The sequence below is a fragment of the Penicillium cinerascens genome (genome assembly GCF_028974065.1).
Source record: "Penicillium cinerascens strain IBT 15544 chromosome Unknown contig_5_segment0_segment0, whole genome shotgun sequence".
NCBI lineage: Eukaryota > Fungi > Ascomycota > Eurotiomycetes > Eurotiales > Aspergillaceae > Penicillium > Penicillium cinerascens.
This window is the reverse complement of record NW_026695294.1, coordinates 2,680,256-2,705,682: the sequence shown is the minus strand read 5'-3', so window position 1 is coordinate 2,705,682 and position 25,427 is coordinate 2,680,256. Positions and strand designations below refer to the sequence as shown.

Here is a 25,427-nt window from a genome sequence, read left to right as displayed (position 1 = left end):
AACTACTTGCACTATCGCAGAAGAAAAGACTTTTCTCCCTTGAGTCGCTGGATTGACTTGGATGGTACAAGATGGCTACAACTGTGTGTGATGACCCTGCTACTCTGATTTGACCCCTAGCTAAAAGCTCCGACAATAGACACAAACGATGACCGAGTATGTACCTCAGTACAGGTTCGAAAAGGAGTCTAAGACCGCGCCTGTAAAGGTACCGCATCCGCAAGGATGGGGAAATTTTGACTTGAGCTGTCAGTTGAAATCTGCAAAACACACATTCTGGAATATAGACCTGACTTTCCTCTAGCTGTACTCATTCCCCCTTCGGCGGGCCTGGGAACCACAAAGCGCTACTATCAGCGACGCACAATGTTCCAATACGCCGCTCTATATGTCTTTGGACTCTGGTGCTTCCAAAACCTGGCCAACCCGGCTTATCGAGCTGCCGCTCTTGGGTTGCTCTTTCCCGGAGCTGGATTAATTGCTGTCGGAACAATTGCTTCCATTCTGGCCTTTACCGTTACCATTGTCAGCATCCCTGTGACTCTCTTTATTTGGTTCGCCATGGGCGGTGTCCTCTTCCCTCTGATCGTGTGGTTTGGTTCCGCTGGTTTGGCCGGCTTTATGGCTCGCGACTCTCTCTTCGATCAGGCTGGACCAGCTTGGGGTATCATCTGTGTGGGCCTAGTTAGCTGGGCCATGTGGAAGAGTGCCTCTATCAACGCTCGCGGTCACTCCATTCAGCAGATCCGCAACAAGTGGCTTCCTGCCAAAGTCAAGTCCATGCAGGACAGCGCCGTTCCCGCCCCGGCTCCAGGCTCTCGAGAGCTAGACCTCAAAACTTTGCGCTTTGTTCAGCACATGGTTGAGCGTGGCCTCGCCAAGCATGACGATTTTAGCTATCATGATGTTATCGACCAGTTTCAAACTGGAGCTGTCCGCTACCAGCTGTACGGAGTCGTCGATTGCCTTTCTCTGTACATGACGCACTATGCACCTGGATTCCATGGCTATGTGGCCGAAGCGTGCCGTAACTCCATTGAAAAGTCCTTGACCAAGCGAATCATGTCGTACTGGAAATGGGAGCGACTCACTGGAAAGTTCACCACTGACTACGACCCTATCAATTACGACAATATCATGGTCACTGGCTATCTTGGCGTTGCTATTGGTCTTTACTCTTCGGCCACTGGCGACCGACGATATGAAAAGCCTGGCTGCCTCAATTTCCACATTGCCGACGGAGTTCACTTCAAGCGCTCGTTTGGTGATCTTGCCGATGCCATGTACCAGAACATGGCCACCAATGACTATTGCCTATACCCCTGCGAGCCAAACTGGACTTATTCCCTCTGCAAGTATGTATATCCCAGCAGGTCTTACTTTCAAGCCCGTGATGACAATGAGCTAACCTTTTCTACTCCAGCTTGATTGGCATGGCCGGTCTTATTATTTCTTCTCGACTACTGGGCAACGACTATGCCGAGAAGATCAAGCCCCGCTTTGAGCGTGCTCTGGAAGACGAGATGACCGAACCCGACGGTCGCATCTTGCCCATTCGTTCCGAGCTAACTGGTTTGACCATTCCTGGTCTTTCCGGAACTCTTTCGGACTGTATCAATGCCATGAACTTGACTTCTTACCTGCCTCACATTGGCTCGCGTGTCTGGGCTATCATTCGCCAAGAGCACATTTACTACAATGAGAAAAACCGTTTGGATGTGAAGGATCTCCGCGGCGCAGACAAGATGGATCCTGGCAACTACAAGGGTGGTGTCGGTGCTCTTCGTGCCTTCGTCGCTGGCTGCGCGGCTGAGTTTGGCGATGAGCAGATCCGCAAGGATGCCTTAGAGCAACTCGACGAGGAATTTTTCCCTGTCCATCCAACTCCCTCCGGCTCCCTTTACAACAAGGGTCTGTCGGCCACTACCCAAGTCGTGGCGTTAATGGCCCGCATGGGTCGCTATCAAGATTTAGCGAACGCAACTCTCCACGGCCCTGAACCGACCGCAATGCAGGGCCCACTTTTGGCTGCTTGCAAGTTCCCCGAGGTTCTTGTGGCGAAGGCTTATAGTCTAGATGGCAAAGCTTTGGACTTGGTTCTTTATAATGGCAAGGCTCCGGGGAAGCAGCAGCTCAAGTTCGAGAGGTTGACTCCCAACTCGAAATACTCGCTTGGCAATGGACAGACTATGTCCGCCGATGAGAATGGACACGGCCGTGCCGATGTTGATTTGAATGGCAGAACACAGCTCAACATTGCTCTTGCCTAAATCATGGCTGAGAATATTACGAACGGTGAATGAAATTGAATTTTAAGATGCCTACATACTGTAGCACACAGGATACACTCGCAATACGAAGTACGTTCACTGAAAGAAATGCAAGTCCATTGAGAACAACTATCTCTACTGGTAAACCGCGTACTCTGAGTGATATGACAGTAGAGATTTCCATGAACTATAAATGTGGACTAATATTCCACTATTTGCTCTCAAGCACGAAAATGTACCGTCTGTTAAATATGGATTTTTTAGGTAATGATCTCTTGCTCACCTTTGATTTATCTTGATTTACATTCATGAGATTAGAGCTGGGGATAAACCCGTGAAAGGGCGTGTATATTTCTGCATATTAATTTGACTATGGGATACCATTTTCCATAAGCCACATCTCAGTATCTGTCGCATCAACACCTAAGCAGTCACTTGGGCTTTGCTCCAAGTCCAAATTCATAATATTTCCTTCGCCAAAGGCAAAACCACTTTCAATCTGAGTATGGAGGAAGTTGTTGATCTCTTCCATCGACCAAGACCAGGGATAATTTGGTATTGGATCTTCGTCCGCCGGTTGGAGTCCGATTGAATTTGGTCCAATCTCAGCCAGACCGTTGGAGGACTGTTGCACCCCAGTTTCAGGTTGTTGGTCTGTATTTGGCGGCTCCCGATCGGTACCTACCGATCTTCCACCTGCACCAATGTCATTGACTTGTAGCCTCGAGGCGGTAGATTCATCCAAATATGAGAAAAACAATTCAAGAACCCAATTTTTGACCCCCCAGGTTTTTTGCAATTCTCTCAAGCCGAGAAGACAGATTCGCGCTTGGTGTTCGGCGATCGCTCGTCTCGGCTCTTCCGGCAGTTCAAGCAGCCTCCGCAGACGAAGTGTATGAATACAAAGAGAATTAAAAAGATTGGTGATAACATGTATCTGAGCGAATCGAAAATTTCCTGGGGAAGATAGGATATCTTCGACGGCATGCGCGTTACTTGCTGCGGCTTGAAGTGCTATCTGACCTTCCAGGCTGTCCTCTTTACCCTCGATGAAGTCAGAACGAAACAATAAGATGAGCAAATTGTTGTAAGCAAGATGGAGCATATTTGCGTGTAAACTTGACTGTTTTCCAAATGTGGAATCAAGTTGCATGGCCACTGGTAATCTTTGCTTCCACTCAAACAGCTCATTCTTGATTGACTCTCGAATTGAGGTTGACAAGACCTTGTTTGGGAGATATCCACAATGAACAATGCGACCAATTATCCGGGAAAGTGTGGTCATTCCGATGGAATAAAGCGTATATTGTCGCATGATCTCTTTCGAAACAGAAGGACTGAAAGCCTCTTCGAAATCATCCTCTGTCGGAGTCTCGGCATCACAATCTTCGTCGCGAACTCGATTCGGTAGTCCTAATGCTGCCGCACATTGTCTTTCTCGGACGTATATTGACCACCAAAGACGTTTTCTCAACCGCTGTCGCTTCGATACTCGCGAACCCGCCGATCGATGCAAAGCTTTGGTCTCTGCGAGCGTGATTGCAGCTCCTAGCCAGTGCCGGGCGTCCTTTTCCAGTGTGGCCCCGGCACGTCGAAAGCTGAGAAGAAATAGACTTTGGATGATTGTTATTTTGTTAGTCTCGTATTCAGCATCGTACAGATCCTTTGCATTATTGTAGAAGAGGTAGGTTGCTTGACGGCGATTTTCCAATCCAGCCTTGTGAAGTTCGCTTTCGTCGCAAAATGTGCTTCCCACAAATAAGAGAGATTGTAGAAGTAAACGTGACAGTTTTCGCTGTTGGTATTGATGCCAGACGTCGGGTTCATCCACGATTGCAAAGCATGGATGAAACCAGCGAAAATAAGCCCGGAACAAGGTCTCAACAATCCTTGCGTCTGGAAAAAGTGTCACTCCCTCCTGCTCCAACAAAGCAGCCTTAGAGCGACGATGAGATGCCTCCCAAGGGGTTATGGCATTTTCGATTTCCGGAAATTTTAACACCGGGTGCAGAAGCCTTCCATTATCCGATGGAGATGACCGTGAGTGTGTCGGGCTGCCGCCATCCTGCATATATCGAACAAAAGTGGATTCTCCTAAGAAAACTGAATCTTCCTCTCCCCTGTCACTATCCTTGATGGCTGGGCGGCCGGGTTCGGGCACCTCTCCACGAGCATCATCTGGCGCATGCTCCAATTGCACCGTCAGCGGCCTTTGGCTGTTACTTTCACTTTGGAGAGAGAATAGGTGGGAGGGGACGAAATTGTTTTTCTGCTTGACGCTCTCGGCCGTGGCAGGGTCGGAGCTGCGTTGCCGACTTGCCTGATCGGCCACAGATCCGATCCTTCGGCGATCATATTTACCACGCCGAGACTCTCGTATCTGACAAGGCTTCTGCGCTTCTACACAGTTGTCACAAGGATTATGATCAATGACATTGCATTTGATCCTCTTAGAGTTGCAGAAATGGCATGCCTGTCTTGCTCGTTTTCGCTGGGGTGTCATCGCCGTCTCCTGATGATAGAACCAAGCAGGAAGTAGAAAAGTCGCCTAATGCATGTGTTGCTGTTTTAATAGGCTTCATCACTAATAAATAAACCGGCCGGGTTATATGGTAGTCCTTAATGCCCGGGACTACGCCCAAGAGTGGGGAAGCACGGCTCCCGTCATAGAGCGGATGCCGGGTCTCCGCCCGGACCGTGTGTGGCCGCAACTAGAGTTGAAGCCGTGGTCACCCTGACCATCAAAGTCTAGCCTATAACGATCGGCAACTCATAACCAAGGCTCTATGGTATTCAGCTGTGGTTAATCACTATGGATCATCGACAGCCGAGCCATAGATTCTTGGCGTTCGAGGTGTGTGATGTGAGGAATAGCCGACGTGCCTCCATAGCGGGAATAATCGAGATAGAACATATAAGCGCGGAATACGATGGTCTATAATTTTGCGATGATAATCTGGAAGATTCAAAGCACCCGAAATGTGTCTATTATCAGTACAGCGCAGGAATTTTAGTGCCGCTGGCAGGCTCCTAAGTCGAGCGGCAACGGGCGGGCGGGTAAGGAGCTTCACAACCTCCGGGCAACCGTTGAACCAGTATGACCAGACTATTGCAAATTTGAAGATCAACAAAAGTTCTCGCATTATATATCAAGGCTTTACTGGCAAAGCGGTACGTATTTCGAAGTTGATCCATGTGGACAAGAAGCTCATGACACTGCAGGCCACTCAAAATGCGAAAGAAACCATCGCCTACGGAACGAACGTTGTCGCTGGTGTTTCACCGGGTAAAGGAGGACAGTTGCACCTTGGATTGCCGGTATTTGACTCTGTGCGTCAGGTAAGTGCTGGAATCATGAAATCCTCTCCAAGCGAGATGTGGACTCTAATTTGTCTACAGGCAATGGAAGAAGTAAAACCTCACGCCAGCTCCGTCTTTGTACCAGCTCAATTTGCGGCCGCGGCAATTATTGAATCTATTGAAGCCGAAATCCCGCTGGTGGTATCAGTCGCAGAGCACATTCCCGTTCAAGACATGCTTAGGGTTCATGAAGTACTGCGCACCCAATCAAAAACACGTCTCGTTGGACCCAATTGTCCGGGAATAATTGCGCCTGGCCAATGCAGAATTGGGATTATGCCATATAGGCAATACTCTGAAGGCGTGGTGGGAATTGTTTCCAAGAGTGGTACTCTGAGTTATGAAGCAGTTGGTGCTACAACAAACGCAGGTCTCGGACAAAGTCTCGTCGTTGGAATGGGAGGGGACCTTCTCCCGGGAACCACTCTTGTTGACGGACTCAAGTTTTTATTCGATGATGCAAAAACCAACGGTATCATTGTCATTGGTGAGATCGGGGGAGAGGCAGAACTGAAGGCCGCGGAGCTTATCAGAGAGTATCGCATGTCTACTCCAAATCCCAAGCCAATTATTGCTATGGTGGCAGGTCGGACTGCACCAAAGGACAAGACTATGGGCCATGCTGGTGCGTTACTTTCCCCGCGAGATGCGTCGGCCGATACAAAGGCAAAGGCTCTTGAAGCAGCGGGTGCAGTAGTTGTGCCACATCCAGGGATGATGGGTACGGAGATGAAGAAGTTACTGGGCCTTTGATAAAACTCAGACTATCAATAGCAAGTAATGACATTTTGAAGTACAAATATTTACCTCCCAAATCAGTATACTGTGTACGTAAATATCTCATGAATCCATGTGAATCCCCCAGATCCACACCCTCGCCTCCTACTACTGATGCTCTTTTTAGCCCAAGAATTGTTCACATGTGCACCAGGCTTTTCTTTTGTGAAGTATTCAGGCGTCTGTAAATACCAGTAAGCCCCTGGGCACTAATACGATCCATCTCTCAAGGTTATATTCAGCGAATGAAGCAAAAGAGAATATTTAATTGAAGTGATAATTTAGTGTCAGGCCCTACTTCCACTTGGACAATTTAATCAACATTTGCAAGTTCAACCGCTTTCTGTGCAGCCACCCCAAAGTCAGACTCAATATGAAGATCGAGCTGAGCATCCTCCAACTGTTCCTGGCTGTTAGCACCTCTCCACTCAAAGCAACAATTACTTGAACTACTGACCATTTCCAACCCTTTTTGCGAATTTGTTCCCTGCAGTCGTACCACAACGGGCACTTTTGATGGACCAAGCGCCTTTGCAGCCGCAATAATACATTCCGCAATCATATCGCACCGAATAATGCCTGGCCATGAAATCAGTTGGTTTTCCTGCCCTAGCTGCTGTGCGACTTACCACCATAAATGTTGATGAGAATGGCTTTTACTCTTTCATCTCTCATGATGATCTCAAATGCCGTTTGCATGGCCTCCTTGGTCACCTGTCCACCAGTATCAAGAAAGTTGGCGCTTGTACCCCCGTAGTAACTGATTGCATCATTGGTCGCCATAGCCAGCCCAGCGCCATTCACGACGTTACCAATGCTACCGTCCATCCGGACATAGACCAGCCCTGCCTTCTCAGCTTCGATCTCATCTATGACTTCATGCTGCACATCGCGCAAATCGAATAAAGCTGGCTGCCGTTTTTTTGCTGTGTTGTCAAAAGTAAACTTCGCGTCCAAGCAAGTAAAACTTCCGTCTTGAAAGCGGACGAGGGGGTTGATTTCGAGAAGTGTGGCGTCTTTGCTGGTGAAAACTTCATGCATGCGAATCAAAATGCGGGAGAGATGATCTCGCTCCTTGTCGGATATGCCGACTCTTTGCGAGATTTCATCGATCAACTCCGCGGAAATTCCCTTGGTCAAACTGAAGTGGAACTTGTGGAGATTCTCCGGTTCTTCTTTGGCAATCTTTTCAATGTCGACGCCTCCAGACCTTGAGAGTATCACGGCAGGACTGTAATGCTCGCGATCAATCGTCATGGCTAAATACCACTCTTCATCGTAGGAGATTGCTTCTGCGACATATACTGTGTCCACTTTGAGGCCTTTTTGATATGTTTGCTTCGTTCTCAATCGGCTGCCAAGCATTTTAGAGGCAACTTGCTGGCCAGCATGCGGAGTGTCCACAATCTGAATGCCTCCTTGTAGCCCGTTGTCGAATGAGCCTTTACCACGGCCGCCTTTTTGGATCTGTGACTTAACAACACATCTTCCCCCTAACAAAAGTCAACACTGAGTTCGTAATTACTATATAATTGTGAATAAGCGTTACCTATTTCTTCAATTGCTTTGAACACTTCGGTTGGCGAATGAGCAACTTGCCCGCGTGGGACTGGAATATCATACTAAATGTTCCCTAATTAATTTCATCCACCGTCTGACAAGGTGGCTGATATACCTCTCGAAGCAAGCCTTGAGCTTGATATTCATGGATGCTGAGGTAGCGTCTTGGTATAGCTGGGCGAATCTAGTGTGCCGTTGTGTTAGAAGTATTCACAAACACATGTAGATCCTGGGCTGGCCCTACCTTCAGCGCGACTCTCAAACTCGCCAAGGTTGGTCGTCGAAAACTCATGGTAAAAATGCTTGACTGTCCATAATTGTATTGTATTACTGGTCGCTATGCTGAATATATGAGGTTTTAGATTATATCGTAGTCCACATGCGACGCATTCTATAGCCGTGAGGCTTCTAGACTTCCCGCTCGAGATTTTGAGTCGGCTAGAAGGGAACCCGCAGGATCGGCAATTGAAATGAATAGCCTACAACTAACTTTGCCTTTTAAGACCCAGGGCCAGCTCCGATCAAGGCTTTATATCTTGTGAGTCTTTCCGGGTGCTCGGGTAGCCGATTCTTCCAACGGAGCATAATACCGATCAGCTACTTGAGTTCAGGTTCGTCCTGGGGTAATAAAATTACCAATAAAAATTAAATTTTTTCAGTCAAGCAAAATGTTTTCATCTTAGCCATAAAGCTTTATTTGCAGTAACTGATGTCGACAGAAAATGGAGAAACTGAGCCCGATCAATTGATCTTCCAAGGTTGCTTTCTACAAATTTCCATCAGTCCCACGCGATAACCGGCTTGATGACCTAGAAACGATCATCATGTTAGTCATATTACAGTAAAATTGAAGATAAGATGAGGAATCCAAATACCTTTCCCGCATGCATGTCATCAATAGCATCTTGAAGGTTTGCAGTTGAGTACGTTTTGCAAAGCTTGTCAATAGCAAAGTTTCCACCGTGGTGCATCTGAATCAGAAGAGGAATGAAATCCTGGGGATTTGAGTCTCCTTCAATGACACCAATGAATTTCTTGTTCTCTAACAAGAATGTCAAGGGGTCGATCTTGATATGCACACCCGCACGAGGAACACCGACAATCGCCGCCGTACCCTGAGGTCCAATCGATTCGATCATGTCCTCAATGACCTTCAGGTTTCCGGTACAGTCAATTGCGAAGGTAGCACCGCCGTTTGTGATTTCTTTGATATTCCGAACAACCTCGCTTTCCTTCTGAGAGTTGACCGCGTGCGTAGCACCAAGCTCTATGGCCAGGGCGAGTTTGTCGTCGACGATGTCCACAGCAATAATGTGTCCGACGTTCAAAAATTTGGCAGCCATCAATGCCGTTAAACCAACGCTACCCAGACCGAATATTACGATGGAGTCTTCTTGTGTGGGTTTGAGTACATTGAGAACGGTTCCTGCACCCGTCTGGAAGCCGCATCCCATAGGCGCGTAGATTGGCAAGTGTTCAAGATCGTCGCACGGCACAGCACACTTCTCATTCACAACAGACATTTTTGCAAATGAGGATTGTCCAAAGTACTGGCTGCGTACTGACTGACCGTCTGGTCGCCTGGCCGGTGTGCTTCGGTCGCTGGTTCGAACAGCATTGTGGTTGACTGCAGGGTGGTTGTGGCAGAGCGCCGGATGGCTTTCTTTGCAAGGTTTGCAGGATCCGCATGTATTGAATGAGAGAAGAGCAGGACGCCCGACTTCTAAATTCTTATTCTGTACGCCCTTCCCAATGGCACGAATGATCCCCGCGCCCTCGTGGCCGAAGATAGCTGGAAACTCAACCATTGGCAAAAGGCCTTGTTCAAGCACAAGATCAGTGTGACCTATTTCATGATTAGTACTACAGGAAGCGACTTTGGTCAATAAAATACTCGAGTGACTCGACTCACAGATTCCACTATACTTCATCTCGATTAAGATTTCATCATCCCTCACTTCATCAAGGATCACAGGAGAAAGCTTGAAACCAGCCTTTGGCTTGTCAACTACCAAAGCTATAGTCTCAATATCTCTTGGGAGACTGTCCTCACGGATTTTGTCCACTCGCTCGACATGTTCGGCTGTATACTTTGTTCTGTTCACTGAAGTCGGTGGTTCTAGAGTCGCAACCGTGGCCATTGTGAAGTGCTGGGAGGTAACGTAGGAGTCAAGGTATCTCAAGACATACGAGTAACAACTATCTGAGATATAGTCGAAGATTAATTATAAGGCTTGGCTTTGGTAATTATGAATGCTACATGGTGCCCGGGATAGTAGATGATATCTTTCCGGCTGCGGGGACCGTGTCCGGTCCGGGCTACCGGATCTCAATCCATCCACGGGACGCAGGTAAATGAGCTCGGGTGTAATTTTCGGGGTAGCTGGCTTATGATCTATGGACCTGTGATTGACTATTCGGAGAGTGAATGACATGTTCTTGAAGTTCCATTGGTCCGGTCTGGTGATCACGGAAGTTGGTACACGGACTTGAGTTGGAAAGAAACTCTTGAGTCTACACCTTTCTAGATTTCAACCTTTTCGAGGTTAAGCTCTGCGTACTATAGTGGCTACTTGCCAGCTCATTAATGATGTCAGTTACCATAAATATGCTTGAGGAAAATTTCACGAGACAACGATAAATTACAACTGCGGCGCAACCATCCCTGTATTCAAATAGACAGCCTTTGTCTCGGTGTAGTTCTCGAGGACTGCCTCTCCGCACTCCCGACCGATACCGCTCTCCTTATAGCCACCGAAGGGAATACTCCAATGGACCATATTGTACATGTTGACCCAAGTGGTGCCGGCCTTGAGCGCGTTGATCATACGCACCGCACGTTCGTAATCCTTAGTGTGAACTGCGGCAGCCAGTCCGTAGGTCGAGTCATTTGCAAGCGTCAATACTTCTTCTTCGGAGCTGAACTTTGAAATGGCGACAACGGGGCCAAATATTTCTTCCTTCATGATCTAATGCGCGGTTAGATACTGATTCTCTGGGTTCTTCCCAACTGAGGGGTTTCTTTTCATACCTTCATATCCGGCTTCACATTGGTGAAGATGGTAGGTTCAATGTAGTAGCCCCCTTCAGGACCCGACTGAGAGGCCATGCCACCCAAATGCACCGTCGCGCCCTCATCTCTGCCACTTTGAATGTATCCCAAGATCTTGTCGTACTGCATCCTGCTGTTCTGGGGGCCTTGGTCGACAGTGGGATCGAAGTTGTCGCCGACCTTGATTCGTGACATCCGAGCCGTATAGGCATCGACAAACTTGTCGTACACGTCTTCATGTACATAGATTCGAGTACCGGCGTGGCAAGTCTGGCCGAAGTTCATATTAATTCCCCAGGCAGACCATTCCACTGCTTTTTCAATGTCTGCGTCGGAAAATACAATATTCTAGGGAATTGTTAGTCGCTTTGATTCTTGAAAAGCTTGCGTGGTACATACCGGGCTTTTTCCACCGAGCTCCAGGGTAACTTTCTTTAAATTGGATGATGCAGCAGACTTCATGATGCTTCTACCAGTAGCAGTAGACCCGGTGAAGGCAACCTTGTCAATGTCCATATGTGAGGCAATTGCATTTCCGACGGTTTTGCCGTATCCGGAGGTGAGATTAATAGTTCCAGCTGGGAAGCCCGCTTCCTTGATCAGCTCGCACAGTTTTAATGCGGACAATGGTGTGGCCTCGGCGGACTTGATGACGATTGTATTTCCGGCTGCGATGGCGGGGGCAATCTTCCAAATAAACATCATCATGGGGAAGCTGTAGGGTGAAATTAATACGCTTGGATTCAACACACGATGTCTCATGCACTTACTTCCATGGAATGATCTGACCGCACACACCAATTGGCTCACGACGAGTGTAGGCGAATGTCCCGGGAATATTGAAAGAAGTCAAGCCCAGGATCTTGTCGGCCCATCCCGCATAATATCTCAACGTTCCAATTGAGCCCATGAAGTCGAGCCCCGAGGCCTGTTTGTAGGTCTTGCCAGTATCAAGCATCTCGATGGCAACAAGGTCCTCCTTGTTCTTTTCCATGAGCTCTGCCAGATTGCGCAGGAGCTCGCCTCTCATTGTCGGATTCGACTCAGCCCATTCTTTGCTGTTAAATGTCTTGCGTGCGGCCAATACCGCTTCATCGACATCTTTCTCCCGGCCTTCCTGTACACGAATGACTTCCTGTCCAGTTGTAGGATCTTCAACACCGAACGTATTGCCTTCAATTGATGAACGAAATTCGTTGTTGATAAAGATACCGGTCGGGATTGACACGTCACGTCCGCCTATCTTTAAGGTCTGAGAAGGCGCAGTTGCCGTGCTTGCCAGTCGAACGTGAAGCGACCATCTCTGGCGAATTCCTATCGTAGCGCTCTGATTCGAGAGACGCGTCAATGTTCTCATCAGCGTCATCTTGGAAATTAAGGTTGTGCTCAAACAAATGAATTCCTTAAGAGCTTTGAAAGCGAGGAATGAAAGGAGCAATAAAAAACCATCAGCTACTGTCGCAAGCTGAGGCAGCTCGGAATAGCTCCGGCAGCTCCATAGCCGTCTTACGCCCGGGATGCATGGAATCGCGGACCGTGTCTCCCAAGTTCCCGGCTTCCGTGCACGGTCCCAGATCGGCGGTCGGTTTCTTCTCCGAAGTAATGATGCGGAGAGAAAGGGGTTAACTCGGTTTTGTTGGTGAGAATGCTCACGTGGTAGCTAGATTATCGGTTTGCTATAGTTTTCTACGCGAGTTTGACCACTGGCTTAAGATGGTTCCTGATTTCAACCTACGTCAGAGCGAAATACCGGGTAAAAATATGCCGTTGGCCTTTCAAAAGAGATAGGGTGTTGATTTCGCCAAATTATAATCCTAGTACATTGTCTTCCCATCAGGAAGACCGAGTTCTCCCAGTGTAATGGTCTAAGGCGAGCAGATGTTAGCGGTCTCCCTAGATTGTAGCCATGAGGTTTACACACCTTTGTGATTTGAAACTCCTCCACACCGACCCGGCCTCCTTCACGCCCGAATCCAGAGTGTTTGACGCCTCCAAACGGCGCGACGGGGTCTGACACCATGCCAGTATTGACACCTACCATGCCAGTCTGAAGAAGCTCGGCCGCTCTCCAGGCCTGAGACATCTGGTTAGTATAAACATACGCGGCTAGGCCAACTTCCGAGTCGTTCGCCATCTGGAGGAGCTCCTGCTCGGTTCCGAATTTATAGAACGCTACAACAGGTCCAAACCACTCTTCGCGACTTGCTTGCATGGTTGGCTTCATATTCTTCAAGATCGTGGCTGGGAAAAAGGTGGCCGCATCCTGGCTCGATCGCACACCACCCAAAACAACCTCTGCTCCGTGTTCGCAAGCATTTTGAACCAGTCGTTCGACCTTGTCAGTGGCTTTTTGGCTGATCAACGGTCCCAAGGATGTTCCTTCGGCTAACGGGTCCCCGGGAATCATCCGGTCTCTCACCACCTTGGAAAAGCGTTCGATGAATTCGTCGTGAATTCCTTCTTGAAGGTACACGCGGTTGGCGCAAACGCAGGTCTGCCCAGATGCACGGAATTTGGCAGCCATAAGGCCCTCGATAGCCTTGTCGAGACTGGCATCATCAAATACTATGTTTGCATCACGCTGGTAAGCAAACGTAGGTGTTGACCGCGGTTATTGGAAACTACATACCGATAAAAGGCGCATTTCCCCCGAGTTCCATCGACAGCTTCTTCAGCGTCGAACTAGACTGCTCCATGAGGATTTTCCCTACCCCGGTCGATCCGGTGAACGACACTTTCTTGATGACAGGGTGCTGACAGATGGTCTTACCCACGCTGGAGACATTCTGATCAGTCGTCACAACGTTTAAAACGCCTGCAGGGATTCCTGCACGTTCGCCCAACTCAGCCAAGGCTAGCGCTGAATATGGTGTCTCTGCAGCGGGTTTCAACACGACGCTGCATCCAGCCGCAATTGATGCACCAACTTTACGCGTGATCATAGCCGAAGGAAAGTTCCACGGCGTAATGATGCCGACCACTCCGATCGGCTGTCTAAGCGTGAGGACGCGATGCCCTGGCGTGCTGGACTGAATAGTCTCGCCATATGATCTCATGGCCTCGCCCTGAAACCATTCGAAGAAACTAGCCGCGTACTTGATTTCAGAGCGAGAGGCCTGCAGTGGTCGGCCATTTTCGAAACTTAAAATCGTGGCTAAGTCTTCTTCGTGCTTTTGCATCAGTGCTGACCACCTTTTGAGAATATTCATTCGCTGAAGAGGAGTACTGAAGCGAAAGATTTCGAATGCCTGCTGGGCCGCTTCAATGGCAGTTATGGTGTCTTGATGGTCCCTAGGACTGGATTAGCGGCCAGTCTCGAATACTGGAAAAAGTGAGAATTCACAAACATTTCAGGACATTTGCCAACAAGCTGTCCATTTTGTGGATTCAAAACCGGAAAGCTCTTTTCGCCGTGTCCACCAGTCCATTTTCCGCCAATGTATCCTTGCTCGCGAAAGAGTTTCGGGTCTCGAAGTCTTGACTTCAGCTATGCTAGCGGTGTTAATGTATTTCAGTGCACAGCACTGCATTTCAGACAACGTACTTTTGATTCCGCCTCGGTCGCAAATAGGCGAGCCGCATTTTGATGTGGCCTGAATGTCCCTGGGCTCCGGAGCAATGAACGTGGGATGCCAACGTAGCAGGGTGAGACCTTCATATTTCGATATCTCTTCCTTCGCAAAGACGTCTTGATATCGACTAGCTTGATCGTCTTGAGAACTATAGAATAATTAAAGTCTTGTAATGACTGCGATATGGCGGCTATTGTTTCTGTATAGCCGGACCGGCCGTGAAGAAGCCTTCCGTCCCCACACCCGGGCTCGGTTTCTTGGGGTACCCCATATCCCAGTACGCGATACTGTAAGGCGAATCGTTGCTTTTGGGGGTAGTGTACCAGTATTAATATCTTCTCATAATGCCGTTTTAGAGATCTTGTACTCTGGAATCTTCTGTCATAGTACTCTGCCAAAATGAACGCGCTCAAATCGGGGTCTCGGCTTGCTGGAAAAGTCGCAATTGTGACAGGTACATATACCGATTTTAATTTTTCCTTTGCTTCACTAACGAATGACATTCGGAAGGTGCTGGATCTGGCTATGGTGCAGGCATAGCCAAGAGATTTGCCCAAGAAGGCGCGAAAGTAATCGTCGCCGATATCAATGAAGAGGGGGGGCAAGAACACCGCCCAAGACAATCCTGATGCTATGTTGTTCTTTCGCGCAAATGTAGCCAAAGAGGAGGACTGGCATAGATTAATGGACGCGGCACAATCGCGATACGGGCGCATCGATTGTCTGGTGAACAATGCCGGAACAACATACAAGAACAAGGTATGGTCGTATCTTATTTCGAGTGAAAGGAGACCCTACCTGATCTGACACTGGTCGATATCAGCCCACCGCGGATGTAACTGAGGGTGATTTTGATAAATGTTTCAACGTCAATGTCAAGGGGGTTTTACTTCGGCACGGCGGCTTTCATTCCCCGGCTGCTCAAGCAGGCGGAGGGTGGTGTCATGTTGAATATAGCTTCCGTTGGAGCAACTCGACCTCGACCGGGTCTTGTTTGGTATAATGCTTCGAAGGGAGCGGTTTGGAATGTACGTTTTTTTGGTTTCTGTCTGTTCAGAATCTTTCCGTTGACTGAATTCACGCACAGGCTACCAAGGGTCTCGCTGCCGAGTATGGAAAGCATCAGATCCGGGTCAACTCGGTGTGCCCGCTTCTTGGAGCGACAGGCTTGTAAGTTGTGAAACATTCCAGCTAAACTGGCTGGCCCTAATCAGAATCACAGATTCGAGTCATTTTCTGGTCTTCCAGACACCCCGGAAAATCGAGCACAGTTCATTTCGAATGTGCCTCTCCAGCGGCTTTGTGAAGCCTCGGACGTTTCCAACGCGTGTTTATTCCTTGCGTCCGACGAGGCCAAGTTTATTACTGGAATCAACTTGGAAGTGGATGGCGGAAGAGCTGTGCTGTAATCTTAAAATGACAACCCCATCTGAATTATAATATCTATGTTTTAGATGCCTGGGGATAAATTTATCATCCCAACCAAGGGGGATGTCTTGCTCCTAGGCGCTTATGGTTTGGCAACTAATTAAGAGGGGTACACAGGGAAGAATCACGATCCAGAACGAGTTTCATTCATCATGATATAATTCATAACATCTCCATTTTAATTTGGAACCCATCCATCTAAGCACCGAGAGCCTTGCGAGCAAAGTTGGGCAAGACGAAGCTGGCGCGGTGGATGTCCTGGTTGTAGTAGCGGCACAGGCGCTCCTCCTCCTCGCGGGTCCAGGAGCGAAGGGGCTCACGCACGTTGCGGCTGGCGTCCTTGCAGCAGACCATGAAGCCGATCTGGCCGGAGGGGTAGGTGGGGATGGTGGTGTAGGCGTACTCGGCGACGGGGAAGACCTCACCGCAGGCCTTCTTGAGGTCAGTGATCATGGGAAGGTGGAGCCATTGGTTCTCGGCTGTTGGACAAAAAGCACAGTTCCGCGAAACCGAGCCCGTAAAAGCGGGTTCGTTGGCGCGGTGGTGCGAAAAAATTAGCCAATGTTCTTCTTCATGTGGGAAACAAGATACTAAAAACATAGCAGAGATAGAAAAAATTGTAGATAAAGAGAAACGGATTGATGAGTGTGGGGCAGGATAGGGATATGGGCAGAGGGCAGGAGAATGGAACAAAGGAAAGGCAACGAACAACCTTGGGTAGTAATGACACCGCCATCGCGGAGGGCGTCACGCAGAAGCTCGAAATAGGGCTTCTGGAAGAGGCTCTCGGCAGGGCCCTCGGGGTCAGAGGAGTCGGTGATGATGACGTCGAACTCGTTCTGCTTGGCCTTGAGGAACTCGAAGCCGTCGCCGATGTGGGTCGTGACCTTGGGGTGCTGGTAGCTGACGGACATGCCGGGGAGGTACTTCTTGGAGAGGCGGATGACGGCCTCATCGATGTCGCACAGAATAGCCTCCTCAACGGACTCATGCTTGACGACCTCACGGAGGACACCACCATCACCACCACCGATGACGAGCACCTTCTTGGGGTTGGGGTGCGAGTTCATGGCAAGGTGGGTGATCATCTCCTGGTAGGAAAACTCGTCGCGCTCGGTGCACTGGATGACATTGTCGAGGACGAGAACGTTGCCGTAGTCGCTGCTCTCGAAGACGAGGACGTCCTGGTACTTGGACTTCTCGTGGTGCAGGACCTGGTTAACCTTGAGGCTCATGGCCTGGCCGGGCCACATGTTGGACCGCTCGGAGAACCAGCCATCTAGTGGAGTTAGCGATAGGACTTCAATTGGGGGATCCGAAGGAGGGGTGATGGGCGCAAATGGGATGACGGTGATGGCGGGGTAGTGATGTAGGTGAAGGTGCAAAGCATTAACGTACCCTGGATGGTGGGGTGGGTAATCTCGCTCATTTTTAATGAAGTAAAACGACGACTGGGAATTGATGAGAGACGTAAAGAAGAGAAAGAACGAAGAGTGCGCAGCATGCGAAGAAAAAGACGGCGGGAGTTTGTCTGTTTCGGGCGAATTTTCTGCCCGTCCGGGTCGAGTGGGGTCTTTTTTTCCAATGTGGGCAACGGAGGGGAGAAACAATAGTCTTGGGCAGCGATCGGAGTCGAGGTGCCGGGCAATCAGCTAATAGAAACCCGGGAGCTAAGGCACTAAACAATCGGACCTGTTTGACCCCGTGTTGGATGACACTGTTGGAGAGGCTACGATCTGGGCCAATCGAGGCTTCCCAAATGACGCTTACTCGTGAACCCGAGATCTATAGATCGTGAAATACGCGAAATGGGCAGCATTGGTAGAATCAGTTCATAGACATAGGAAATTCAAAATCGTCGATTGCTTTCTAGTTACTGTACAAGTGATACAGCTGCCCGGCACGGATTGTCATCTCGTGCCCCGGTATACCCATTTCCATCCTCAATTCGACTCAATGCAACTCAACTCGAGTAATTTACTCGTCACTACCACTCTCGAGGAGACGACCGGGCTTGGAGTTAAGGAACTCGTTGCTGTAGAGGAGAATGTCAGGCTCTTGCTAGTCACACAATCCATGATCACGGGCAATCTTACCGCTCGACGGCCCAGTTCATAGCAGCGTAGGCAATGATGAAGGGAGGGGCGACGTAAAGGACCTGGTTGCGGAAACGACGGAAAGTGTTGAAGATGGCCGCGTGGAAAGCACCGGCGAAGGGGCGCTGGCGGTTAGACGAGACAGCGTAGGTAGCGATGCGCTGGGGGGTCGGGCAACCTGCGAGGTCGACGTATTAGTGGACAGTCCGCGATCTGTTGGTAACGATTTCGCTCGTCGTGAGCACCCAATTCCACCCTGGTCGAGGAGGAGCTCGTGGCCGGTATCTCGTGCACGCGCATTCGGGAACTCAAGGAAGGCTTGTCAACGTACCGAACTCGCCCCAGTTGCCGATGAAGCTGCAATATATCGTTAGCACACATGAACCAGTATAGAGCGACTCGGCGAATGCGATTGCATTTCACAGGAGTCTGCTGTCGGTGGTCGAACGGGTGCATCCGGACAGCACCGCACGCACACGGGCGGCCCCGGGCAGCGATGGAAGGGTAGCGGGAAGCACTCACTGGCCGTTCTTAGGATCGACAGCACCGCCCATTGTGAGATGTAATTGACTTCAAAAAGAGAGCAAAGGTGAAGAGGTGACGGGGGATGGAAAAGGGCGGAAAGGGAAAAGACGAAGTCGGGCGAAGTTGGGACGGGCGCACTAAACCCGATTTGGTTCCAGGAAAAGCCCGACATCATCCATCACCTTCAAGCTGCTGCTCTCTACCTTCCCCCTCCACACACTCATCATGGCCAACGCCCTTCACAATATCTACCGGCTGGCCGGCCCCGTGGCCGTCGGTGCCATGCTTTTCAACGCTTCCCTCTACGATGTCAAGGGTGGTACGCGGGCTGTCATCTTCGATCGATTGTCTGGTGTGCAGGAGCAGGTCGTCAACGAAGGCACACACCTTTTGGTCCCGTGGCTGCAGCGGGCCATTATCTACGACGTGCGGACGAAGCCGCGCAATATCTCGACCACCACCGGAAGTAAGGATTTGCAGATGGTCACATTGACGCTGCGTGTGCTGCACCGTCCGGATGTGCCGCGGCTGCCACAGATCTACCAGGTAAAGAGCTATCTCGGAGAACAAAGTCTATCGCAGAACTAACCATCCCGTCTCAGTCATACGGTACCGACTATGATGAGCGTGTGCTCCCCTCCATCGGAAACGAAGTCCTCAAAGCTATCGTCGCCCAGTTCGACGCCGCCGAGCTCATCACGCAGCGTGAAGCCGTCTCCAACCGCATCCGTACCGACCTCCTGAAGCGCGCAGCGCAGTTCAACATCGCTCTGGAGGATGTCTCCATCACCCACATGACCTTCGGAAAGGAGTTCACCAAGGCCGTCGAGCAGAAGCAGATCGCCCAGCAAGACGCCGAGCGGGCACGATTCATTGTCGAGCGCGCCGAGCAGGAGCGACAAGCCAACGTTATCCGCGCTGAGGGAGAAGCCGAGTCTGCCGACATCATTAGTAAGGCTGTCGCCAAGGCCGGTAGCGGTCTCATTGAGATTCGTCGTATCGACGCCAGCCGGGAGATCGCCCAGACTCTGGCTGGTAACCCCAACGTCACATATCTGCCTGGTGGTGAGGGCAAGGATGGAGGCAAGAGCACTAGCCTCTTGCTGGGTCTGCGATCCTAAGAGGAGGTTGATATAAAGAAGTGAGGGTGTCTGGCGGCGCCCATTTCTACGAAATGTACCATTTAATCGCTCGCCGTGTCCGAGGGCGTTCTATCGACTGTGCATGTTCCCCGAGGCGCGGACGTGGCTCTGTCCACTTTTGTTTTTTCTGACCTGTAGCAATACCAATACCTCTACTCCATATCAGATCTCGGGAGTTGCCCGTTTCCGTAGACGATGGGATATAGCGCCGTTTCTCGTGAATCATTATGTACAGGATATCCTCTATATGGCCCTCGCTATGCCAACCGCTGATACAAATGTACCTGGAACCGCATATCCTCCAAACCCGCCCCCTCACCTACATCATATCTAAGCCGTGCAGCATCCCGCCTCCACCATCTCGAGTCTTGCGAGAGCACCCGCTCCCACTTGCCCTCGGCGACGGAGAGCAAAGTGTGATCAAGCAGGAACTTCATCGGATAGTTCCTTTCCTGCGCAACGCCGTCTTTACCCTTACCCAGTTTTAGAGTAGAGTAGCTGCCCGGGCTATCAACCACAAGCAACACCGCTCCCGGCGGAAGAATCTCCGTCATGCGAAGAAGCAGACCAGTAGCCTTTACCATAGAAGTGGAAAAGAGCTCGTTGAGCGTGAACATGAGCGTCACCAGCAGAGAGGGCGGGGCATCGGCGCTTGAAGCGGTACTTCCGTCCAGAAAGACATCTTTGAGATCCGACTCCGAGACACCGAGGACGTCCGTCCGAGAAAAGGAAACGGAAAGCCGTCCTTCCGAGCCATTGGCCACCAGCGGCGGCTGATGCTTCGAAGACCTCGAAGCCGGCACAGTAGACGAAACCATCGTCCTCTCAAGACGCTCAACAACACTCGACCAATCGGCAATATCAACAGCCGCGATATCAAGAGACCCAGTCGTTGAGAAATCAGCCGTCGCCTCATTATCTCCACTCTTCTCCAACGAAACATCCCCCAGCCGCTCCCCAAGCCCTTCAACATCGTCATGCAAATCCCTCCAAGCAGCTGCAAGGGCAACAATCTCTGCGCCCGCACCACCACCAATACACACGACCCGCGTATTAGACTTCAAGGCGCTTTCACCGCGCATATACCCGAGAACGGCCTTGAAGATACCCGCATATCCCAACGCACGCGCGGCGCTCCAGCGCAGAGCATAGACGCGCAGGAGAGCCTCGTCGGCATCTGTGAAGGCGGAGTCGAAGTCTCGTTGGTAGAGGTGGGTTTTTATGGTCTGAACTAGGGACTTTGTGTCCAATTGGGCCGGGGATGAGGAGATGGGGTGTGGTTGGTCGGTGGTTGGTGATGGGTCTTTGGAGGGGTCGGAATGGATGAGTGGCTGTTGTGATGGGGTGAAGAGGGCGGTTTTGAAGACGTCTAGGAGGAGTTGCTGTAAAGAGAGAGGGATTGTGGTGGAGAGGTCGATTGGGCTGGAGTCTTCGTCCAGGTCGGCTTTACGATCGGGTTGCTTTTGTTGGCGGGGGCGCTGTGGTTTGGGTTTCGCGAGTGCCTTTTTGCGGTCCCCTTGGCGTGGGGGAGGCATTGCTTCAAATGCTCTGTAGGCTGTATCGCGCTTGAGAATGCTTGTGTCTTGTCCAGTGTGAAGTGCTCGCAACGCAAGCGCGGGGTGCAAGGAACAACTTTTTGCTTATCGGCTTATCAATGTCAATTGCCACTACACCAAATACATACAACAGATAGATACAACCACGCCATGTAGAAAAAGAAAATAGAAACCTGTCCGAAGACAAGATGAGGATAAGATTCATGGCGTTGTGCCAAATCAAGATGAAGAAAAAAAGACAAGGAAAAGGTCCGCAGGGACAGCGATCGTAGAGAAGGTCAATCAAACCGGGCGTCACACGCACCGGGACATAAAGGATGGACAAGAAGTGAGCAAATCATGCTCGGGAACCGGCTACGGCATCCCAAGTGTAAAAAAAATTCGTAATAACACGTCTATAAAGAGACGGAAGGTAGCAAAAGCCGCCGAGAAAAGGACAAGAAATCCACAAGAAAACCGGAGCCAAATATGTACAGAACCGGAGTGTCCAAACAGCCGGATGGGCAGGAACGGAGAAGAGAGATGCGGGAGGGAAACGGGACTCTGACAGGATATCGCTATGCCGAGATTTGCGCCGGGAAATCAAATAAATGCATCAAGATCAAAGAGCTCACTCTTTACATCGGTCGATCAGAAGACGCCGCCTCGGTGCCGGAGTTCTCCTTGTCTCGCACTTTCCAAAAATGCATTAGTCGACTCAGTCGGCGGCCCTTCTTCTTGGAATGATCGGGTTCATCGCCTGGGGGCTTCTCTTCTTGGTGGAGTTTGCTGCGTTCTGAATGCGGGCCACCGACCAGCTTCGACAGACTGGCCAAGCTAGACCTCTTGGAGGCATTCGCTTGACTGGTACGTCGGTTGACAGCCGCTGAGAAAGACGCAGCTCGATCGGTGGAAAGGCGAGCGCGAGGGAAGAACGAGGAGGAGAAGCGATTCATGGGATTGGTCATGGTGGATGCGCTGCTGGTGAGAGATGGTACATCTTCAACCGAAGCGTAAGGATATTCTGAAGGAAGGTGATGGTATGAGTGACTCGAGAAGGTACGGTCATTGAACGACCGTGATACATCTGGAGACGGGAAGGATGAATCCGAGGGGGAGACCCCAGCGGACAGGGAGAAGGCAGGAATACTGGGCGGCAGCTCATTAGGGGATGTGGCGGGCCGTTTGTCAATGGCTAGGAAACCGGGAGAGACGTCGGGACTGGGAGGAACGCGTGGCCTGGGAATGCGTTCCTGCGACTTCAGGATCTCGATCGGGCTCCGAGACTGACCAGCGAAAGGATTGCTGGTGCCATGCATCGGGTCGGCCAGATGACGATCTACCGGATGAACCTCCGGTTGACTAGAGACCTCGTCACTCGCCCGGATGCCCAGGCCAGCTTGCTCTGGTGAGCTCATGGGAGAAGAGGCCTCTGGCGCCCTGATCAGAGTATCTGCAGTCTTTGCGGTACGCGCAGTGCCCGCAGTGCCCACAGTATCCGCAGAAGCATCGCTCTTGACGGATAATTTGTCTTCTAATAGTGCAGGAGCACGAACAATAATTTCGACCGGTGTCACTCGACCACTCTGAGCTGGGGTGGCTCTGCCACTTGGCACTGGCGTGGCTCGGCCCCTTGGAGACTGGCTTGCAGCCAGGAATGCATCCTCTTCCTCCTCGTAAAATACATCTGGTGTTTCCGTGGTATTGCCTCCAAGACGGATGGGGCCCAGAGAGCTGCGATCAAATGGCTGCATCACAGGAGCACTCTCAGTACGACGGTGGTACCGCATCTCCGGGCCGACAAATTCACCACGTCGCCCACCGCTGTACATTCGTTGGGTGGCAACGGAAAACTTGCTAGGAGCACCATTCATAGGCCGCATGTCAGGGGTATTGAAAGGGCCGAGAGCAGCATCAAGGTCAATGATCGGGCTGCTCAGCATATCGTCCTGGGCGGTCTGTTCATAGAAGCTTCGCGGTTTCCATGACGTTTCAAGACTGGGAGCAGGAGCAGAAGCAGGCGTCGGTGGCTCTTCGCGGGCGGACTCGGCGGCTGCGAAGGTACCATCGGGGCTGGTTGGCGTCCGAAGTACAACGACATCGTCATTGTCAAAATCGACATCCAAGACCGACCCGACCTCCGAATTAGTTCGTGTAAGTGTGGGGGATGTTAATGCTGGCGGTCTCTTCTTTTCCTCCGGTTCTGTCTTGAGATGTCGCTTGCCTTTGCCTCGGGTCAAGATAGCACCGGCCCAAGAGCGAACACGCTTCTTCTTCGACTTGGATCGCGATTTCTTGGGACAGGTTCCATCTCCATCGTGTTCGCTATCGCATGATTCCGAACCATCGTCAGAGTAAGAAGGACGAGAGGTGTCCGTTAAATGTGCATCGTCGGTCCCATTGTTGGCAAGCATAGCTTCCAGATTCCCGGTAGACATGCTCTTGCGAAACCGAGAGTGTCCAGTGGATTTTGAGCGCTTGACTGCAGGAACATCAGGTGTATTTTGACTCTGTATCAAATCAAAAGCGAGAGATGCGTCGGCAGTTTTCGGCCGCGGCTTTGAACTCATGTTTTGTGTCGATCGCAACTGGACGGGCGGGGGATTCTCGGGCTGCTCAAATCTGACTGTAGTGTTGTTCTCCCAGGTCTCATTAGAAGTACCTGAAACAGCCGAGACAGGGCGTCCAATTTCTTCATCATCATTGCTCGGGGCCGGCTGGACGTAAATCGCGGCCGGAATAGGAGGTACGGGAGGGACTGGCGGAACGGGGGCGAATTGAGGAGACGCTGGAGGCGTAGGACGACCGAGACTGCCAGCGGAATACGACAGCGGCCGGGAAATATCTTCGTGTCCAGTGTCGAAGTGTCTATCGCCAGGGGTGCAGGGTGCACTTCCTGCCGTCAAATTGGTCCCGAGAGCTTTGTTGATGACATTCAGGTCGACACCCGAGACTGCCGCTGATCGACGGTGTGCGTGATTTCGCCGGCCCGGGCCCCTTCCAGGAGGAGGCCCCGACGGAGCGCTCGGCTTTGTCGGAGATGAAGGTTCTTCCCGCTTGTCGCCATCCCCTGCGGGAGGTGTCACCAATTGGTCGCCTCCCACAAATTCACTAGGCCGCCGCCGGTGTCCGCCAGCCCGAGAATTATGTGCCGGTGTAGGTTGCAAAGGCTGGCTGGAACCGGGATTGAATGAAAACGCTGGCAATGCGGGCGGCGTCCGACTCTCAGACATCTCCGACTGAGAGTCGGCCGCATCTGGGTTTCGAGCGGGAAAGACAAATGGTGGATTTGGCAATGGAGCCGGCATGCTCATGCGATGGCTGGAATTGATATCTGACGGGGCTGAAGAATCGAAATGCTGTGGAAACCCCGACCGAGACTGCGGGGGGAGAGAAATGGAGGCCATCAATGCTGTGCTGGAAAGAATAAAACGAACATAAAACCACGGTCGAAAAGATCCAGATGGACGAGCAGACCCCCAGACCAGTCGACTTCCCTGCGACGACTGTGGAAAGTCTCAAGAATCTGGAGGTCTTTCTAATTACCTCGAGAGAGGGTCATTTGAATCTTCCGCACCAGGCAGAATCGAACAGGGAGAAAACGGGCGACGGCGAGAACGGCGACGGCGAAGGCGAAGGCGAAGGCGAAATAAAGAACGGACGGCCACGACGAAGGCCAAGGAGGAGAAGGAGGACGAGGACGAGGAGAGTCGTGAGAGTGGTTTGAAAGGGACTGGAAGGTGAGAAAGAGAGAACAACAAGCCAGGAGGGGCCCTTACCGTACACGGTATTACCCGGACCGAGCGGGCCAATTGTGATGGGCAGGGGGGAAATTACACCTCTTCCTCCGTACTTAGTTCGGCATTTCAGGCGACGTCGTAATCGGTAGAGGGCGAGCGTAGGGTAGTGCAGTAGTGCAGTGTCTAAGGTGGTATTTGAGATTTGCGATCTCCGAGCCGAAGGGAGATCCCTGCGCCCTTGACTCTGCCGGGTTTCTACGGTATAGATTCACTCCTGGACCCATCTAGGATCATAGGAGTCGCGGCGAAATTTCTGACACGGACTGGAAGGGCCAGACCCTGTCACCGAACAAAAAAGGAAATTTTTAAA

At 50.9% G+C, this 25,427-nt stretch overlaps 13 protein-coding genes across 13 annotated transcripts; 4 read left to right on the top strand and 9 right to left on the bottom strand.

The window, feature by feature from the left end:
* Positions 1 to 148: 148 nt before the first annotated feature.
* N7498_005494 (uncharacterized protein) lies at positions 149 to 2,270 on the top strand (the record flags this gene model as incomplete). Its single annotated transcript, XM_058452556.1, has 3 exons — positions 149 to 248; positions 305 to 1,355; positions 1,424 to 2,270. 3 exons carry the CDS (start codon positions 149 to 151, stop codon positions 2,268 to 2,270), a joined length of 1,998 nt encoding a protein of 665 aa, XP_058309094.1.
* Positions 2,271 to 2,640: 370 nt separating this feature from the next.
* Positions 2,641 to 4,773, bottom strand: N7498_005493 (Zn(II)2Cys6 transcription factor; the record flags this gene model as incomplete). The annotated part of the gene is made up of 1 exon (XM_058452555.1): positions 2,641 to 4,773. One exon carries the CDS (start codon positions 4,771 to 4,773, stop codon positions 2,641 to 2,643), a length of 2,133 nt encoding a protein of 710 aa, XP_058309093.1.
* A 476-nt stretch (positions 4,774 to 5,249) lies between these two features.
* N7498_005492 (succinate--CoA ligase subunit alpha) lies at positions 5,250 to 6,383 on the top strand (the record flags this gene model as incomplete). The annotated part of the gene is made up of 3 exons (XM_058452554.1): positions 5,250 to 5,441; positions 5,493 to 5,609; positions 5,670 to 6,383. 3 exons carry the CDS (start codon positions 5,250 to 5,252, stop codon positions 6,381 to 6,383), a joined length of 1,023 nt encoding a protein of 340 aa, XP_058309092.1.
* Positions 6,384 to 6,720: 337 nt separating this feature from the next.
* N7498_005491 (succinate--CoA ligase subunit beta) lies at positions 6,721 to 8,259 on the bottom strand (the record flags this gene model as incomplete). The annotated part of the gene is made up of 6 exons (XM_058452553.1): positions 6,721 to 6,807; positions 6,865 to 6,986; positions 7,037 to 7,900; positions 7,957 to 8,029; positions 8,083 to 8,151; positions 8,212 to 8,259. 6 exons carry the CDS (start codon positions 8,257 to 8,259, stop codon positions 6,721 to 6,723), a joined length of 1,263 nt encoding a protein of 420 aa, XP_058309091.1.
* A 487-nt stretch (positions 8,260 to 8,746) lies between these two features.
* N7498_005490 (NAD(P)-dependent alcohol dehydrogenase) lies at positions 8,747 to 10,108 on the bottom strand (the record flags this gene model as incomplete). The annotated part of the gene is made up of 3 exons (XM_058452552.1): positions 8,747 to 8,776; positions 8,843 to 9,813; positions 9,880 to 10,108. 3 exons carry the CDS (start codon positions 10,106 to 10,108, stop codon positions 8,747 to 8,749), a joined length of 1,230 nt encoding a protein of 409 aa, XP_058309090.1.
* Positions 10,109 to 10,609: 501 nt separating this feature from the next.
* On the bottom strand, positions 10,610 to 12,385 carry N7498_005489 (aldehyde dehydrogenase family protein; the record flags this gene model as incomplete). Its single annotated transcript, XM_058452551.1, has 4 exons — positions 10,610 to 10,936; positions 10,999 to 11,367; positions 11,419 to 11,734; positions 11,790 to 12,385. 4 exons carry the CDS (start codon positions 12,383 to 12,385, stop codon positions 10,610 to 10,612), a joined length of 1,608 nt encoding a protein of 535 aa, XP_058309089.1.
* Positions 12,386 to 12,833: 448 nt separating this feature from the next.
* N7498_005488 (NAD-dependent succinate-semialdehyde dehydrogenase) lies at positions 12,834 to 15,307 on the bottom strand (the record flags this gene model as incomplete). The annotated part of the gene is made up of 7 exons (XM_058452550.1): positions 12,834 to 12,884; positions 12,941 to 13,584; positions 13,649 to 14,310; positions 14,367 to 14,506; positions 14,564 to 14,739; positions 14,805 to 14,896; positions 14,982 to 15,307. The coding sequence occupies 7 exons, from the start codon at positions 15,305 to 15,307 to the stop codon at positions 12,834 to 12,836; spliced, it is 2,091 nt and encodes a 696-aa protein (XP_058309088.1).
* Positions 15,308 to 15,463: 156 nt separating this feature from the next.
* N7498_005487 (4-formylbenzenesulfonate dehydrogenase) lies at positions 15,464 to 16,000 on the top strand (the record flags this gene model as incomplete). The annotated part of the gene is made up of 3 exons (XM_058452549.1): positions 15,464 to 15,619; positions 15,679 to 15,761; positions 15,814 to 16,000. The coding sequence occupies 3 exons, from the start codon at positions 15,464 to 15,466 to the stop codon at positions 15,998 to 16,000; spliced, it is 426 nt and encodes a 141-aa protein (XP_058309087.1).
* Positions 16,001 to 16,128: 128 nt separating this feature from the next.
* On the bottom strand, positions 16,129 to 17,579 carry N7498_005486 (spermidine synthase). Its single transcript, XM_058452548.1, has 3 exons — positions 17,418 to 17,579; positions 16,729 to 17,298; positions 16,129 to 16,498 (listed from the first exon to the last, which is right to left on the bottom strand). The coding sequence occupies exons 1-3, from the start codon at positions 17,521 to 17,523 to the stop codon at positions 16,218 to 16,220; spliced, it is 957 nt and encodes a 318-aa protein (XP_058309086.1). The 5' UTR covers positions 17,524 to 17,579; the 3' UTR covers positions 16,129 to 16,217.
* A 417-nt stretch (positions 17,580 to 17,996) lies between these two features.
* Positions 17,997 to 18,719, bottom strand: N7498_005485 (ubiquinol--cytochrome-c reductase subunit 8; the record flags this gene model as incomplete). The annotated part of the gene is made up of 4 exons (XM_058452547.1): positions 18,638 to 18,719; positions 18,447 to 18,472; positions 18,116 to 18,293; positions 17,997 to 18,054 (listed from the first exon to the last, which is right to left on the bottom strand). Exons 1-4 carry the CDS (start codon positions 18,667 to 18,669, stop codon positions 17,997 to 17,999), a joined length of 294 nt encoding a protein of 97 aa, XP_058309085.1. The 5' UTR covers positions 18,670 to 18,719.
* A 123-nt stretch (positions 18,720 to 18,842) lies between these two features.
* Positions 18,843 to 19,949, top strand: phb1 (prohibitin subunit PHB1). The gene is made up of 2 exons (XM_058452546.1): positions 18,843 to 19,186; positions 19,243 to 19,949. Exons 1-2 carry the CDS (start codon positions 18,866 to 18,868, stop codon positions 19,759 to 19,761), a joined length of 840 nt encoding a protein of 279 aa, XP_058309084.1. The 5' UTR covers positions 18,843 to 18,865; the 3' UTR covers positions 19,762 to 19,949.
* A 90-nt stretch (positions 19,950 to 20,039) lies between these two features.
* On the bottom strand, positions 20,040 to 21,317 carry N7498_005483 (25S rRNA (uracil2843-N3)-methyltransferase; the record flags this gene model as incomplete). The annotated part of the gene is made up of 1 exon (XM_058452545.1): positions 20,040 to 21,317. One exon carries the CDS (start codon positions 21,315 to 21,317, stop codon positions 20,040 to 20,042), a length of 1,278 nt encoding a protein of 425 aa, XP_058309083.1.
* Positions 21,318 to 21,955: 638 nt separating this feature from the next.
* On the bottom strand, positions 21,956 to 24,724 carry N7498_005482 (putative cell wall proline rich protein; the record flags this gene model as incomplete). Its single annotated transcript, XM_058452544.1, has 1 exon — positions 21,956 to 24,724. One exon carries the CDS (start codon positions 24,722 to 24,724, stop codon positions 21,956 to 21,958), a length of 2,769 nt encoding a protein of 922 aa, XP_058309082.1.
* Between the last annotated feature and the right edge of the window lie 703 nt (positions 24,725 to 25,427).